The sequence below is a fragment of the Populus nigra genome, chromosome 1 (genome assembly GCF_951802175.1).
Source record: "Populus nigra chromosome 1, ddPopNigr1.1, whole genome shotgun sequence".
Classification (NCBI taxonomy): domain Eukaryota; kingdom Viridiplantae; phylum Streptophyta; class Magnoliopsida; order Malpighiales; family Salicaceae; genus Populus; species Populus nigra.
This window is the reverse complement of record NC_084852.1, coordinates 30,659,592-30,677,348: the sequence shown is the minus strand read 5'-3', so window position 1 is coordinate 30,677,348 and position 17,757 is coordinate 30,659,592. Positions and strand designations below refer to the sequence as shown.

At 35.7% G+C, this 17,757-nt stretch overlaps 1 protein-coding gene and 1 pseudogene across 1 annotated transcript; one reads left to right on the top strand and one right to left on the bottom strand.

Moving 5' to 3' along the window:
* LOC133681228 (uncharacterized) overlaps positions 1 to 17,757 on the bottom strand; it is a 109,779-nt pseudogene that overhangs the window by 60,581 nt on the left and 31,441 nt on the right.
* On the top strand, positions 43 to 1,253 carry LOC133670471 (uncharacterized). The gene is made up of 2 exons (XM_062090977.1): positions 43 to 471; positions 586 to 1,253. The coding sequence occupies exons 1-2, from the start codon at positions 87 to 89 to the stop codon at positions 1,053 to 1,055; spliced, it is 855 nt and encodes a 284-aa protein (XP_061946961.1). The 5' UTR covers positions 43 to 86; the 3' UTR covers positions 1,056 to 1,253.

The following is a 17,757-nucleotide window of genomic DNA, read 5'->3' as shown; positions in this document are numbered from 1 at the left end:
CGACGTCGTTTCAACCTTGACCAGACCACAACATTATTGCACGGCAGGGTCGGCTTCGACCCTTCTCTCAAATATCAATTACAAAAATGGAGATAGAAGGAGAGGAGGGGTCGAAAATTGAAGTGGGAATAGGTTCAAAGGCCGTCTTTGGAAGAGGCTGTGGTTTTAACACGAAAGACCGAAGGGTTTCTCGTCGTCACGTTATATTTGAGCTCGACGACAACCAAACGGTTTCCTTTCAAGTTGTAGGAAAGAACCCAATTTGCGTACGAAGTGGTGAAGAAAACGTTAAGATATTTAGAAGGTTGCAGAAGGGTGTGGTAGCAGCTGGTGATTGGTTCTGTATTTCAAGTCAAAACCCTGTTCGGTTCCGTTTGAAAAGGAGAATTGGAGGAAGAAGGGTGCAAGAGAGTGACAGTGGAAATTGGTATTCTGAAAGATTTGATCTTTCGAAGATTGACCCTGTTAAAGGTTTGTTCTTTTCTTTTTCTTTTTTTGAGGTGTAGATATTGATATATTTGCTTGCCGACTTTTCATGATGTGCGTTTTATGTTTGATAGCATGTTTGTTATATTGGAAGTGCAGAATTTGGATTTCTTGTGATTGGGCATGAATTGGATTGCTATCCTAAGCAAAGGATAAAAGATGCAAGGAGCTGGGATTGGTTTCTTGAGGAACCTGAGCAAGATAGTGAGCGTGGGGAGAGTTTTGAGAGAAAAAAGAAAAATGGGAGGGGAAAGAGGAAGAAGAAAGTTGGAGGGAATGATGATAATTATGGTGATGATTGGAGTGGTGAGAGTGAAGACGATGAGGTTGTTGGAAAAATAATAAAGGTTGACAGACCAAAATATTCAACTAGATCAAAGGGACGAGACAAACTACGTCAAGATACAAAAACAAAGAGAGTTTCTGCAAGGAAAACTAATGAAGATGATGAGACACTAGGGGCCTTTATTGTTGATGATGACGTGGAGGAGGGGGAACAAGGAGGAGAAGGCGATGAAGAAGAAGACGACATTGTTGATGATGATGATGATGATGATGATTATCACTAATCATTTGATTGCAGAATTTGCAATGGAATGAGCAGATATTTTTTCCGAGAATTGCTCTAAAAATGGTCAGTTGCCAACTTGCTGCCGTCTCGTAGTAGTAATCTGTGTTGTTCTAACAAACTAGCTTCTGCTCTTCGTATTTTGTTGGTTTAAATCTGAATTGTTTTAGTTGTAATATATGTTGCTCTTAATCTGTAATGTTTGTCATTGTAGTCCATGAAAATTTATTTTTTTGATCGCAAAAGAAATCATATTGTGCTACAATTTGAATTTGTGAAAGGAAAACGTGTTAGCTGTGATAAAAAGATGAATAAGAATTTGCTATGTAGCTCTTGATTTTGGTGGCATCATCTCCACTCTGAGGGCTGAGCCTTCCTTCCCCCGCTACCATGAGTTTTTCAGCTGCACTCATTTCTGACCTGACTGTTCCAATTCATTGAGGATTGAACAAAAGATGCTCTAGATAAGAGAAGGGATTAAACTGAAGTATCGGTAAAGAGAGATTAGCCAAAATTGACATGGTTTGAAAAGATAATGAAACAATTACCAAGTTGGAGTTTAGCATAAACTGGACCGAAAGGAAAAGACCAGATACAGGGTGTAGTTGAGAAGGAAGGTTTATGATAAGAGTGGAGATTTTAAAGATTCAATAATAATCTCTCCTACACAATTTACATTTCAAAATTTCAATATGCCCTTTCTTGTTTTTGACCAAATGTGATACGTCAGGTGTGTTTGCTTCTTCTTCTTCTTCTTCTTTATGGGTTATGGAAGCAGGATTAAAACGATGTCGAGTAGGCTTTCTGACAAAATAAATAAATAAGTTGGATAGAGTGATAAAGGGATATGCGCATCCATTGTTATCTCGGGTTTTTTTAGATGTTAAAACATGAATTAGGGTGTAAAGGGGTGTGTTGGCTATTCAAAGTAGCGTGTAAGCTTTTTAATTTAGAACAAAATCGTGAAATTGAATTTAATTCATAAATAAATTTGAGTTTAAATTATTTTTTGGTAGAGGGTAGTGGTGTATTTTAATATTTAAATAGTTTTTTTTTTTATTTTGAGAAAGTTGTCGGAGCGTACACAACACACGACAGTGTGTGAGAGCGGCTATATACTTCGGACGGCGCGTGTAATGACTTCTAATGGTAAAAATTGATCTTCCACCGTATTATTTGATGCCTTGTTGTCTCCACTTTCAAAATTGGTGGCGCGTGTAATCAAAATATGATCGGTTTATTGTTGATGTCTCTTTTTTTTTTCTCCCTTTATTTCTCTCTCCTACCTTCAGAAAAGCATAATAGTCCTCATTATTATTGATATTTCAAATTTAGTCTTTTTAATTTTGGTTTTAGTATTGTGGTTATTTTTCCTTTTGTGAAAGGTTTTTTATTTTTTAAAAATTTAACTCTTGGTTTCTAATTTATGTATACAATGTTTCGATTTGGTCCTTCTTTTAATTTCTTATTTTTTTTTTGTTTTTTTCTCAAAGTTTTTATTACTTTCAATTTTATCTTTCAAATTAAGTTTATGATTTTTTTGTTTTGTCAATAATACTAATAATAATAATTTCAATTGATAGTGGTGGTGATAATAATAATAATAATAATAATAATAATAGTAATAATAATAATGTGGACGTATGACTTAAAGGATATAAGCTATTCTTAATATTAGGTTGATTTAATTGCTAAAGAGGTTTTTTTTTCTTAATTCAAATCTTAAAATAATCATTCATGAAAAATTATAATTTTTTTTAAATACATCAATTTGATGTGGAAGATGTACTTTCAAGATAATTTTTTTTTTAAAAAATCAGTTGATATGTAAATTGATTAAAAAATATTGTAATTATAAAATTTATCCTGTCACTCTACAATCTTCCTTAACCTGATCAGGTTATCAGATCTAACAATGACCATATCATTGCTTTAGAATGTGAAGAGAAAGAACATATTGATGAGGTATAATTTGAAGTGGAGGATAAGATGCTGTTGTAGTTGTCTGGGTACACCATCGATGAAATCCCTACAAAAGCCTTTGTGAAGAAGTTGCCTAATAGATAAGTGTACCATAATTTGAAAATGGAGCTTGTTCTTATTGTGTTCAAAAAGTTATTGCCCTTGTTTGACCATGTTTGCTGAAATATTTTGTGTGGTTGTGTTTTGTTGTTGTCTTGTTATGTTTTGTGGTTTCTACTTGTTTATAGTCTTGAAGGCAATTTTGACTCATGTTATTATAAGATTTAATTTTAATAAACCTTTTATTTTAATGAGATCATGCATTTTTCTGTATTCGAAATGTGTTTTGTTTCCTTTTGTCTTTCCATTCACATACATAGTTGCACAAATACACCTTATGCTTTTAGGAGTTCTGAAAGTGAATCTTTCATCAATTCACAAAACCTAAGAATAATCGGTTAAAGTTTGAAAATATAATTGCAATGGGTGATGAAGACCGGGAAGAAAAGGACAAAAAAGTTTGTTAGGTTGGTGGAAAAGGCCGAGAAAATTTGGAAACCCATTAGTTAAGTACTATAAGCAATAAATTTGGGTGCTAAACAGGATAAGAAATAATTGAAAATTGGTACCTTTATCACGATTGAAGAGAGAGGGGGTTTGATTTTCTTGTAGAAAGAATATATAGATATATTTTCCTAGACTTGTATGAACATGCCTGGATTGGACATCGACATAATGGTTCATAGAAATACAAAAGCAGTTGGATGCAGGATTCCTAAAAGTGGTCCATTATCCTAAATCAGTGGCTAAGGTAGTTGTTGTAAAAACCATAAAAACAAAACAAAACAAAACAACAAGAAGTGGAACCGGAATGACTCCACCATCGCTGCCGATTTCTGAAATCGACAGCGAAGCAGTTTGGCTGTCGATTTCTGAATCGGCAGCGACGCAGTTTCGGGCTGCCGATTTCTGAATCGGCAGCGACACAGTTCAGGCCTGCCGATGTCTGAATCGGCAGCGATGCAGTTTGGCTGCCGATTTCTGAATCGGCAGCGACGCAGTTTCGGGCTGCAGATTTCAGAATCGGCAGCGACGCAGTTCAGGCCTGCTGATTTTTGAATCGGCAGCGAAGCAGTTTGGCTGTCGATTTCTGAATCGGCAGCGACGCAGTTCAGGCGTGCCGATTTCTAAATCGGCAGCGAAGCAGTTTGCCTGCCGATTTCTGAATCGACAGCGACACAGTTTCGGGCTACTGATTTCAGAATCGGCAGTGACACAGTTCAGGCCTGCCGATTTCTGAATCGACAGCGACGCAGTTTCGGGCTGCCGATTTCAGAATCTGCAGTGACACAGTTCAGGCCTGCCAATTTCTGAATCGGCAGCGACATAGTTGAGGCTGTCGATTCCTGAATCGGCAACGACACAGTTTGAGGCTGCCGATTTCAGAATCAGCAGCGACACAGTTCAGGCCTGCCGATTTCTGAATCGGCAGCGACATAGTTGAGGCTGCCGATTTCAGAATCGGCAGTGACGTCAAAAGAAAAAAAAATAGGATTTAGTGTGGGACCGACCTATCCTAGTGGGGAGAAGGGGAATGGAAATCAGTTCAAGGATAACCTAAAAATGGGGATTAGGACAGCCTTGGTCCAACATCCAAACACCCCTCTTTTTAGCTTTTAGGAGGGGTATAAATGCAGCAAGGAGAGAGAGAGAGTAGGGGACACCCTCCCCAAAAACAAGCTGCATGCTCTTGTTCCCTTCCCTCTCCCCAAAGTGAGCTGCATGCTCTTATCCCCTTCCCTCTCCCCAAAAATGAGATGCTTGTCCCCTTCCCTCTTTCCCTTTCCAAGGAAAGGACTTGACCAAAACCCAGCTGCTAGTACCCTCCTTAGGCGTGAGAGAAAGAAGGGAGAGCTTGACAGGAGGCTGGACAGCTGCGAACATGAAGGAAGTAGAGGCCTAACAGCGGTGGGAAACTAACAAGAGGAGGAGAAAAACCGAAAGAGAGGAAGAGGAAGGAGCAATCGGGAGTAGAAGTGGAGAAATGTTGTCAAACCCCTCCCAAAAATGCTAAATCCGTGAGGTATGGACCATGTCTTTCTCCACCTGTTCTTAAGGTCTTGAAATCAAAAGGGAGAAGAAAACTATGGATGCATGGCCTAGGAACTCTACTCCAACTGTTATGGAAAGAACTAAGCTAAAAGGGGGGCCAAAAACGGGGCTGGATGGGGAGACCTAATTCCAGAATATTTAACAAAAGATTTTATGCTGAAATTGATGGGTTCAATGTGTGTGTGCTGCTAGAATTCATTGAAAGAGTATATGCTGGAATTGATGGTTTCAATGTGTGTATTCTGCTTGAATTTATTGAAAGATTATATGCTGAAATTGATGGTTTCAAGGTGTGTGCTCTACTGGAACTTAGTGACAATTTATATGCTGGGGTTGTTACAGCATGTATAGTGTGTGTTCATGCCAAAATGTGGGTTGGGCAGCGAAATTGTGATTCGCTGCCGAAACTGAGTTGTCCGCAGCGAATTAGCATTCGCTGCCGAAATGTGTGTGTTCTGCAGCGAATTTGTGATTTGTTGCCGAAGATGAGTTGCTGCAGCGAAATTGTGATTCTCTGCCGAAACTGAGATATCTGTAGTGAATTAGCATTCGCTGTCGAAATGTGTGTGCTGCATCGAAATTGTGATTCGCTGCCGAAACTGAGATGTCTGCAGCGAATTAGCATTCGTTGCCGAATTGAGTGTTCTGCAGCGAATTTGTGATTTGCTGCCGAAGTCGAGTTGTCTGCAGCGGAATTGTGATTCGCTGCCGAAACTAAGTTGTCCGCAGCGAATTTGAGAGTCACTGTTGAACTTGAGTTGGCTGCTGCAAATTTGCGATTCGCTGCCGAAACTGAGTTGTCTGCAGCGAATTAGCATTCGCTGCTGAAATTGAGTTGTCTGCAGTGAAATAGTATGCGCTGCCGCAAAATTTGTTGGCTGCAGCAATCTAGTTTTCGCTGTCGAAATTGTGGCGCCAACAGTGAAACAGTTTTCGCTGCCGAATTGGGCAGCCTGCAGTGAACCAGTTTTCACTGCCGATTTCTACAGTAGGCCTTCTAGGCAGAAATTGCTTAAATGCTAGTAACAATTTCATGGTATGATGGTGTAAAATATGGAACACTTGAATGTGAACATATGAACTCTTGAAATAAGTGTGGTGATGAATGTGAATTGAAGATGCAAATAAATTGATTGTGGCCATTGGTGTCTTAGGTGTTGTGGCCGGGATCGGACCATCGCCAGGACAGGGACAGACCCAAGTGGAGCAGGTAGGTGGTTTCCACCTTTTTCCCATTTTGATGTTTATGTTTTGAAATGATTCGCTTGTGATGATATTTTATTTAAATCCTTGTTGTAAGAGGAAACGACGAAGAAGTGTTTGATTAAATTCTTGATGATTGTCGAAACGACTATGAAATGTCGAACAAGTTCTTGATGAATGTTGAAACAATGGTGAAAATGTTAGAGTTCTAAAATGACCCATTTGAGGTGAGCATCTTATTGAGTTGTGATGAATACTAAACCAAATATGAGATGTTGTTTGGGGCTATTATGAATTTGGGCTGCTAATGAATGGTAATATGAGCAGTACAAAGGATCTACTGTTGTATCCTTATCGAATGTAATAGTGATGAATGATTGTATGAGTATTATGAAGAATCTATTGTTTTATTATATTGAATGTAATTGTGATGAATGTATTACCAATGACCTACTGTTGTATTTTTATTGAATGTAGGGGTGATGAATGATTGTATAAGTGTTATGAAAGACCTACCGTTGTATTGTACTGATGGTTAATTACCACAAATGGTGGTGTGAGTATTATGGGGGATTTATTGTTGTGTTGCATTGAACATTAACTGTCATGAATTGTTTGATGAAACAATGATTAGCTTCAGCTAATGGCATTCGAAGGGATGACCAGAACAAACGATTGATTAGCTTCGGCTAATGGCATCCGAAGGGATGACCGGAACAAATGATTGATTAGCTTCGGCTAATGGCATTCGAATGGATGACCGGGGTAAATGATAGCTTCGGTAAATGGCATCCTAAATGGACAGTCGAGATGCATAAATTACTAGCTTCGGCTAATAACATCCTAAGTGGATAATCGAGATGAACAAATGATTAACTACGACTAATGGCATCCGAAGGGATGACCGAGATAGATGATTGATTAGCTCCGGCTAATGGCATCCGAATGGATGACCGCGGTAAATGATTGACTAGCTTCGGCTAATGACATCCTAAATGGATAATCGAGATGAATAAGTGATTAGCTATGGTAATGGCACCATAGATGAATTACCAGAATGAATAAATGACTAGCTTCGGTAAATGGCATCCTAAATGGACAGTCGAGATGCATAAATTACTAGCTTCGACTAATAACATCCTAAATGGACAGTCGAGATGCATAAATTACTAGCTTCGGCTAATAACATCCTAAGTGGATAATCGAGATGAACAAATGATTAACTATGACTAATGGCATCCGAAGGGATGACCGAGATAGATGATTGATTAGCTTCGGCTAATGGCATCCGAATGGATGACCGGGGTAAATGATTGACTAACTTCGGCTAATGACATCCTAAATGGATAATCGAGATAATAAGTAATTAGCTATGGTAATGGCACCATAGATGAATTACCAGAATGAATAAATGACTAGCTTCGGTAAATGGCATCCTAAATGGACAGTCGAGATGCATAAATTACTAGCTTCGGCTAATAACATCCTAAATGGACAGTCGAGATGCATAAATTACTAGCTTCGGCTAATAACATCCTAAATGGACAGTCGAGATGCATAAATTACTAGCTTCGGCTAATAACATCCTAAGTGGATAATCGAGATGAACAAATGATTAACTACGACTAATGGCATCCGAAGGGATGACCGAGATAGATGATTGATTAGCTCTGGCTAATAACATCCGAATGGATGACCGGGGTAAATGATTGACTAGCTTCGGCTAATGACATCCTAAATGGATAATCGAGATGAATAAGTGATTAGCTATGGTAATGGCACCATAGATGAATTACCAGAATGAATAAATGACTAGCTTCGGTAAATGGCATCCTAAATGGACAATCGAGATGCATAAATTACTAGCTTCGGCTAATAACATCCTAAATGGACAGTCGAGATGCATAAATTACTAGCTTCAGCTAATAACATCCTAAATGGACAGTCGAGATGCATAAATTACTAGCTTCGGCTAATAACATCCTAAGTGGATAATCGAGATGAACAAATGATTAACTACGACTAATGGCATCCGAAGGGATGACCGAGATAGATGATTGATTAGCTCTGGCTAATAGCATCCGAATGGATGACCGGGGTAAATGATTGACTAGCTTCGGCTAATGACATCCTAAATGGATAATCGAGATGAATAAGTGATTAGCTATGGTAATGGCACCATAGATGAATTACCAGAATGAATAAATGACTAGCTTCGGTAAATGGCATCCTAAATGGACAGTCGAGATGCATAAATTACTAGCTTCGACTAATAACATCCTAAGTGGATAATCGAGATGAACAAATGATTAACTACGACTAATGGCATCCGAAGGGATGACCGAGATAGATGATTGATTAGCTCCAACTAATGGCATCCGAAGGGATGACCGGGATAGATGATTGATTAGCTCCAACTAATGACATCCTAAATGGATAATCGAGATGAATAAAGGATTAACTATGGTAATGGCACCAAAGATGAATTACCAGAATGAATAAATGATTAGCTTCGGTAAATGGCATCCTAAATGGATAATCGAGATGAATAAATGATTAGCTATGGTAATGGCACCATAGATGAATTACCAGAATGAACAAATGACTAGCTTCGGTAAATGACATCCTAAATGGACAGTCAAGATGCATAAATTACTAGCTTCAGCTAATAGCATCCTAGGTGGATGACCGAGATGATCAAATGACTAACTACGACTAATGAAATTTTAAATGGATAATCAAGATGCATAAATTACTAGCTTCGGTGAATAGCATCCTAGGTGGATGACCGAGATGATCAAATGATTAACTATGACTAATGACATTTTAAATGGATAATCGAGATGCATAAATTACTAGCTTCAGCAAATAGCATCCTAGGTGGATCACCGAGATGAACAAATGATTAGTTATGACTAATGACATCCTAAATGGATAATCGAATAACATTCTAAATGGATAATCAGGATGAAGAAATGACTAGCTGTAACTAATCACATCCTAAGTAGATGACCGAGATGGAAAAATATTTATATATATGAGTAGCTACGGCTAATGGCCCCCTAGTGGATGATAGGATGAATAAATGATTGGCTTCGGCTAATGGCCTCCTAAGAGGGTAGTCAAATTTGAGTGTATGAGTTAGTTTTAAGAACTAATGCGTTTGTATATACTACGTTTCGTATATACTAGGTATATGAAAGGACTATAATGGTTATGCTGTAAACAGAGAAAAAAAGTAATTCAGCTAATGACATTCGAAATGAATGATCGGGTTTGAGTACTACGATTAGCCTCAGTAATTGATAAAGTATTAATGGTGGTATTTACATAAGTAAAGGAAATTAAAAGAATTATGCTTTTTGGTCCATGAATGAAATGTGCCTTTAATCTTGTTTTCTTAAATAGCCTATAATGCTTAAAATTACCTTGTGTTGTAACAGGGACAACATACCAATATGGTGCGTAAGGAAATTCGTTTCGTGGCTCACACATTTTGAAAATAATTATATACTCGCCTATTATGGGTGATATGAGTTATGCATGAACGGACATGTAAATCACTCAATTAGTCGTCCAATCCCTTTTGTAAAAAAATAAAAAATAAAAAAATCCAGTGACTTTGGCCTTGAAAAGGCAGGGTCGTTACACTTGTAGTTCCCAAAAATGATGGCAAGATTAGGGTGTACGTGAATTAAAAAGATTTAAACAAGACAAGCCCAAATGATGACTTTTATTTACCCCTACATAGATGTCTTAGTAAATAACGCTACAAAGAGTGCCACATACACATTCATGGATGGATTCTCAGAATATAATCAGATTAGAACAACAGAGGAAGACAAAGAGAAAACTACTTTTGTCACGCCTTGGTGCCACGTATCAAAAGGCAATTGTCACCTTGTTCCACGATATGATGCATTGAGAAGTTGAGGTCTGTATGGACGATATACTTGTCAAATTAAAGAAAGAAGAAGATCACTTGCAAGTATTGAGGTTAAAAGGTTGTGTAAATTCCAATTAAAACTGAATCCCTCAAAATGCTCCTTCGGGGTAAAAACAGGAAAACTGTTGGGTTTTGTAATAAGCAATCAAGGGATATAAGTTAATTTGAAAAAGTAAAGGTAATCTAAAATATGATAATGCCTAAGACAAAGAAAAAAGTGAGGAGTTTTCTCGAGTGTCTGAACAATATAGCTAGGTTTATATCCCAACTCATGGTGAATTGCGAACCAATATTCCAGTTGCTTATAAAGAAAAATCTAGGCATATAAGGGTAGTGATTGTCAAGATGCTTTTGACAAGATCAAGATGTATTTATAGAACCCACCATTGATAGTACCCCATGTGCTAGGAAGGCCCCTAATCCTATATTTGACGGTGATAGAAATAGCCATGGGATGTGAATTAAGCCAACATGATGATTCCGGGAGGAAAGAACATGTTATTTATTAATTGACCAAAAAATCAAAGGCTATGAATTCCAATATACTACAATAGAAAAACTATGTTGTTCCATTGTTTGGAGTGCAAAAAGGCTTATGCAATACATATTATATTACACAACTTGGTTGTTCTCAAAACTGGATCTACTCAAATACATTTGTGAAATGCCTTACATATCAAGCCAGATAGCAAGATGCAAGCATTGTTAATAGAATATGACATTGTTTATATGACAAGAAAGGTTGTAAAAGGAAGTGTTATTGCTGACCAATTAAGATATAATGATTTGGAAGATTATATGCCACTAAATTTTGACCTTCTTGATGAGGACGTATTAGTAGTCGATGGTGATAGTGAAATGAATGACTGATGAATCATGTATTTTGATGGAGTCATAAATGTATCAAAGAATGGGGTAGGAGCAGTGATAATTTCCCTAGAAAAGAAGCAGTACCCTATTTAAGTGAGGTTGTCATTTGAATGCACCAATAACATGGCTGAATATGAAGCCCACATCATCGTATTACAAGTAGCCTTAACACTAAAAATTGAAAAGCTAAATGTTTATAGGGATTCTCTACTAATCATTTGTCAGGTGAAAGGAGAATGGCAAGCCAAGGATGAGAAGTTGAGGCTATATCAAGATTATCTCTTGAAATTAGCTAATGAGTTCGAAGAGATAAAATTCACTCACATAAGCAGAGATAAAAATAATTTTGCTGATGTTTTGGCAACCTTAGCTTTAATGACACATATTAATATCGGGAGTAAATTCCAACCAATAAGCATTAAAATCAGAAATCTCCAAGCTTATTGTTCTCACCAGATGGAAAACCATGGTACAATGACAACAAGAGGCTTAGCCAACACAGGCAAAATCCTCTAGGAGCCTCTAAGACAGATGAAAAGACTTTGAACAGGATGGCAATGGATTATTACTTGGATGAATAAATCATGTATAAAAGGTTATTCGTTAGAACTTTGCTCAGATGTTTGAGAGAGAAAGAAGTTGAGCAAACATTATAGACTATCCATAAGGGAATCTATGTCACTCATGTTAATGGACATATAATGGCAAGACAAATACAGAGGTCTTGGTACTTCTGGTTGAACATGAAGAGGGATTGTGTCGACTATGTCAGAAAATTCCTTAAGTGTTAGATAAATGGTGACAAGATAAACGCACCTCTAGCATTGTTGTTCAATATGACCTCGCTTTTACCTTTTGATATGTGGGGATTGGATGTTATAGAACCAATCAATCCAAAGACTAGCAATAGGCATAGATTCATATTGGTATCCATCAACTACTTCATTGAATGGGTAGAGGTTAACTTTTACGTGCATGTGACATAAAAGGTGGACAAAAAGTTCATTAAGAAAGATCTGATTTATTGTTGTAGTGTGCCAGCAAGACTGATAACTAATAACACTTATAATTTCATAGGGAAGCTAATTATTGAGCTCTGCGCTAAGTGAAAGATTAAGCATCTTAATTCTTCTTCTTATAGACCAAAAATAAATGGGGCGATCGAGGCAACCAACAAAAATCAGAAGATCATCCAAAAATTGGTGTTACCTGTAAGGATTGACATGAGATATATCCATACACATTTCACGCATATTGTACCACATTCAGAACTTTTATGGGTGTAACCCTTTACTCTTTGGTATACAGGATGGAAGTATTAATGTATTTAGAAGTTGAGACTTCATCATTAAGGGTTCTAATCAATGTAGAACTAGAAGAATTAGAGTGAGAAAAGTTGAGATTCAAACAATTGAATATGATCAATGAGAAGAGACTAATAACCATTTGTCACCATCAGTTGTACCAAAACAGAATGACTAAGGCCTACAATAAGAAGGTCAGGCCAAGAGTGTTTAAAGGAGACTTTGTATTGAAGATCTTGCCAACTTTAGGAGAAGATTAGAGTAAATAGACACCGAACTACGAAGGACCATATGTGGTGAAGAAAGCCTTCTTCGAAACAACTTTAATTTTGAACTAGATGGATAGAGATGATCTGCCTAAACATGTAAACTTTGACGTTGTAAAGAAGTACTATGTCTAATGTACTTTGTCAATAAATCAATAAAATCAAAGTTTGGCCAAGAATTATTCAATGTATTTTTTTTCTCTCTAAACAGAAAACTCTGCATGATATCATAGGCTCAAACAAACATGTTTTTTTGTGCTTTCATAAAAGTTTTGGGGAAATAAAAGTTATTAGTATAAATACAAAAGTCAAATCGGTGTTTGTTTTTAACAAGTGAGTTTTGGGATTTCAAGTGATCTTTTGGTGAGGTGATTAAATGCTTCAAAACCTAAAAAATATACCAAAAACAACTTAAAATAACTTTGAAGTTGAGGTCTGATTGAATGAATAATGATTCATAATCACAATGAGAAACGATTTTGCATGTCCAAATTAATAACAATGAGAGAAAGCAAAGCTTACTAATCCTGAACGAATGTGTTTGAAATGAAGAAATGTCATCTTTGATAATCTTTTCACAATACTTAGATATATCCTTTGCAGTCCTTATTTGAGCTAAAAAAAAAAATTTTCATGCAAACTTGTCTGATTAGGATCACACCCCACACCGAGAGAAAGTACAAAGATTAAAAAAAAATTAAGAATATACAAAATAATCCCCAATATATCAAAGATGCCCAAACAAAGCTAGGAGCATGAAGAAATTCAAAGATTAAAAAGGTAGAGCATGCCATACAAAATAAAGAAAACAAAGACAAGAAATCCAAGCTGAACACTAGGGGCATGACCAGACCATTTTGCAAAGTCAATCATAAGGTTTAAGAATCCCTTGACCAAAAGAAAGTTTGAGAACGAGCTTTAATGATCCTTAGTCTTAGGATTTCTTAAATACATTTTGAGCCTACAAATATCCTTTTCTTTTATAATCAAAAGCCAAAGTTCACGTTATGTGCCCAATAAAGCCCTTTTTAATCAAAGGCAAGCAATCTGGATCGGTAAGTAATTCTTTCCCATGCAAAATGAGCTTTTTAAGAAACTTCAATTATGCTTTATTACTCATACAAATAAAATGAACGCTTTAAATATTTTTCTTTCCTTTGAAACTCTCAAGTCAAAACATGAACCCTTCTGATCAATAAGACAAAAAAAAGGTCACTTCACATTCTCACCAACAAAAAAACTCACAAAGAAATTCAACTTTAATGAGACCTTGTCCATGGGAATTGCTTGAATTCTTTTCAGAACAAATTTGTTTTTAAACTAGCATCAAAATGGTTTTTAGCCTTCATATACCAGATAATGTGCTTTCTAGCCATATCTATTTCCTTTCTAAGTGTGTTTTCTAGTCCTTACATATTAGATAGTGCGCTTTCTAGCCCTATTTTCAGAGCGCGCTTTATAGCCCTTACATACCAAATAATACGCTTTCTAACCCTAATTCTTTTCTTATAATTGTGTTTTCAAGCCCTCACTTCTGATACTTTTGGAGGGATTGACCATTTATTGATATAGTAAATCCACAATTTCTCATCTTTTCTTTTGTACGAGCTTACTATCTAAAGTAGTCTTTAATGAGACTTTCTATCTTAAGCATTGTAAACAGGAGGCAACTGTTATAACCTAATTTTGGGCTTCCCTTAAAATTATCATTTTCTTTTAAAATTCAAAAAAGGCTAGCAACCTAGCAAGAGCAAGCTGAGAAGGTTTTCAAATGCATAAAGGAACAAAAATGAGATTTTGGACAAAAATCATGAACCTAATTATATCCAAGATTAAAAGACAATGTAAATGCAAGGTCAAACTAAATAATTATTGGATAAATTTGCTTAAAAATTAAGTCTAAGGACTTAATTAGACTTTTAATAGGCTAATTTGATTTAATCATGGGCTCAATTAAAGGTTTAATTTAGTTTAAAAATTAATTTGAATCAAATTAAAAGAATTAATTAAGTGCAAGGACTTAATTAGATTTTTAATTGGTCAAATTAATTTTATTGGGGACTTAATTGGTGAAAAATTAAGTTTTAAAGCCTAATTTAGGCTTAATTGAGAAGATTGAATTTTTAGAGGATTAAATTTAATTTTTCCAAGCTCATTTGGGTAAAACTAGCGACAAAATTGCAAGAAGAAAATCAAAGCTTAGAGGTTAATTAGGGGCTAAATTAAAGAAATTCAGAACCAAAGATCTTTTTACAAAAGACACGTGAATTCAAGAACTCAATTCAACTAAAAACAAGGGTAAAATTAAAGAAATTAGAAATTCGAAGGTCAATTAGGGATGAAATTGAAAAAATTCAAGACCGGGGACCAAGATGAAAAAGGCGTTAAACTAAGGAGACCATTTAAAAACTTAGCATGGGTGAAATTGAATTGATTCTTAGAATCAAAATTCAATTGGGGACTTGATTAAATAAATTAAAGATTAGGGGTTGAGATTAAAAAGGGGTTAATGACCTAATTTAGGTCAAAAACTAAAAAATAACATCGTTTCATTTAAATGATGCGTTTTGACATTGTTTTGGCAAAAACAATGTGTTTTGGTCAATAAAAGTTAAAATAGTGACAGACAACATATCGTCTAGCACTGTTTCACCATCCCTTATCTTAATACTAGAAAAGCTGCTTGTGAATCTATTTTTTAAGGCCACTTAATGCTTCATCTCTCCTCTAAACAAGACAAAAAACACACAATCCTCACCCTTTGACTTTGTACTAACCCCCAATCCATTTCTTCAATGATTTGTCACCCTACAACCTCTGTAATAAATGACTAAAACTCCTAACTTGACTAGTTTTGACAGCCTAGTTTCGTTGTATCAGGTTGTTTATTTGTGGTCGATGGTGGGGATCATTCCCAAGAAAATCAATGGCCACAAACCATGCCCAAGAAACACCCCATGTTCTTCTTTCATCCCTTATAAATAGGGGTGAATTTCATGCAATAAGAAAGAAAAGAGAGGGAAGCAAAAAAGACCCCTACATTAGAAAAAATAAAAGAAGAAAAACTGAAGTAAAAGCCCCATTGCACCGACCTTTTCTAAAATAAAACCATCCACCAAACTAAAGAAAAAACCAAAACAATACCCCTTCCCTTCACAATTGTTTAACTAGAAACCAAAACCCACTCGCTTTTCTTCTATTCCACCCTCACTACCACCGTAAGCCTCCTCACTACAAGCCCATATGGTTCGGCTGGGTCTAGCCCATTTATAAAAAAATAAAAAAGAAGAAGAAGAAGGTTTTGTTAAGTCCTCTATCAACCTAACAAATCATTCTAGGCTTGGGCCTTGAGTCCAATAGGCTTAGCCTAACCAAAAAGCTAAGAAAGTATTTGGCTTGTGCTAGTTTTGTTAAGGAAATAAGGCATTGTTTGGGTCCTTAAGGCATATTTGCCAAACACAGACTTAAGGCATTTTTAATGCCTCTGATTTTAGGTTAAGACCGCATTTCGCAAACATGTCCTAAGCCTTTTATTTTAGTTTTAATTTGTTCTTATTTTGGGATCTAGCTAAACAGACCCTTAAAAATTTCAAAATCTTCTAAAAAATTTCAGGGACCGTTTTGAAATTATTTGTGTGTCACTCACGTGTTTTTCCAACAATTTTTGTCTAATATCGAATTATAAACTTACATTATAAGATACAAACCTGATATTAAAAATACCTAATTTTTCTCCAAAATTTTGAAAAAAAATTCAAAAATTTTAAAAAAATTTCCTCATTTCAAAAACATAAAAAAACTATGTTTTTTTTTGTGCATACGACCGAATCCTAAAGGTTTTTCATGCATATCTTCTAGAAATACAAAATCATATTTTTTATCATGTTTTAAATATAAAATGGATATCATAACCAGTTTATAATTATCCATTAGAGTTTGACCAAAATATCAAAAATCCCACAACAATTAATTTGTTTAATTAGTATTCAGAGTGTTGATTTAACTTTAGAATTTAATACTTGGGGGTATAAAATTACACTGTAAAATATATCATCGGATATTAATGATACAAAATAGAAAATGAATGTGATGTTAAAAATTAGGCCTTATAACAGTTAGTATTTAACAAGATAAAGGTTGATATTTTTTTCATGAAGGAAGATCTGCCTTGAACTTTAGATGAGACCAACGAATATAAACCTAGCTTAGAATAACAATCAATCAACAATGCATCTTACTTTAGGTAGGGTGCACTGAGGGTGATGTGATTTTTCATTGCACAACTAGTTTCCTTACCCAGACTTTTGCAGATCATAGGTTTTCTAGTGACCATGATATTAAGTGATGACTATCTCAAATCATACTTTTATGATTAAACCTAAATCCCCTTCAATCAAGGAGGTAATTCTGTCATTTGACGTCGTGCACGTCAAGACAATAACAAAAAAGGTGTAATTAGAGAACTAAAATATTATGGTATGTTAAAGTGCAACAAAAAAAATTGGACTTTGATGCGGCACCAAGTTAATATGAGAAATATGGCTATATCATGTATCAAAATGCTCATGCAAAATAAAAGCACAATATGCAATGAAAAAAAATATATGTTGAAGATGCCATGCTTGGCCAAAATAGAACATTTTGAGCAGGTACTAGGGAACTATTCTTGGCAGTGAAAAGGAAGAGCAATAAGTGCCACCTTGCATAAGTTCTATCAATTCCAGTGCATGTTGTGTTTGGTTTCCTTTAGCATCACACTTGGGGACTGGATGGGGTAAAAGATTCCTGGAAATCATGACATGAGCTCATTTTTAAATGCGTTATGCTGTTCAATTTTAACTTGGAAAAACACTTAAAAATTATTCAAGAGAACATGCTCCCTGTATTCAATTTTTTGATAGAGCAAGTCTAATAAAAAGTGGAGAATGGGCTTGAGAATCTGCGTGAATGAACAAATTCTTTCCAGTTTGTGTTCTTTTCTTTTGCTAGAATCAATTTTCATTCATTTTCTTAATTGATGTTACTAATCTAACAACAATG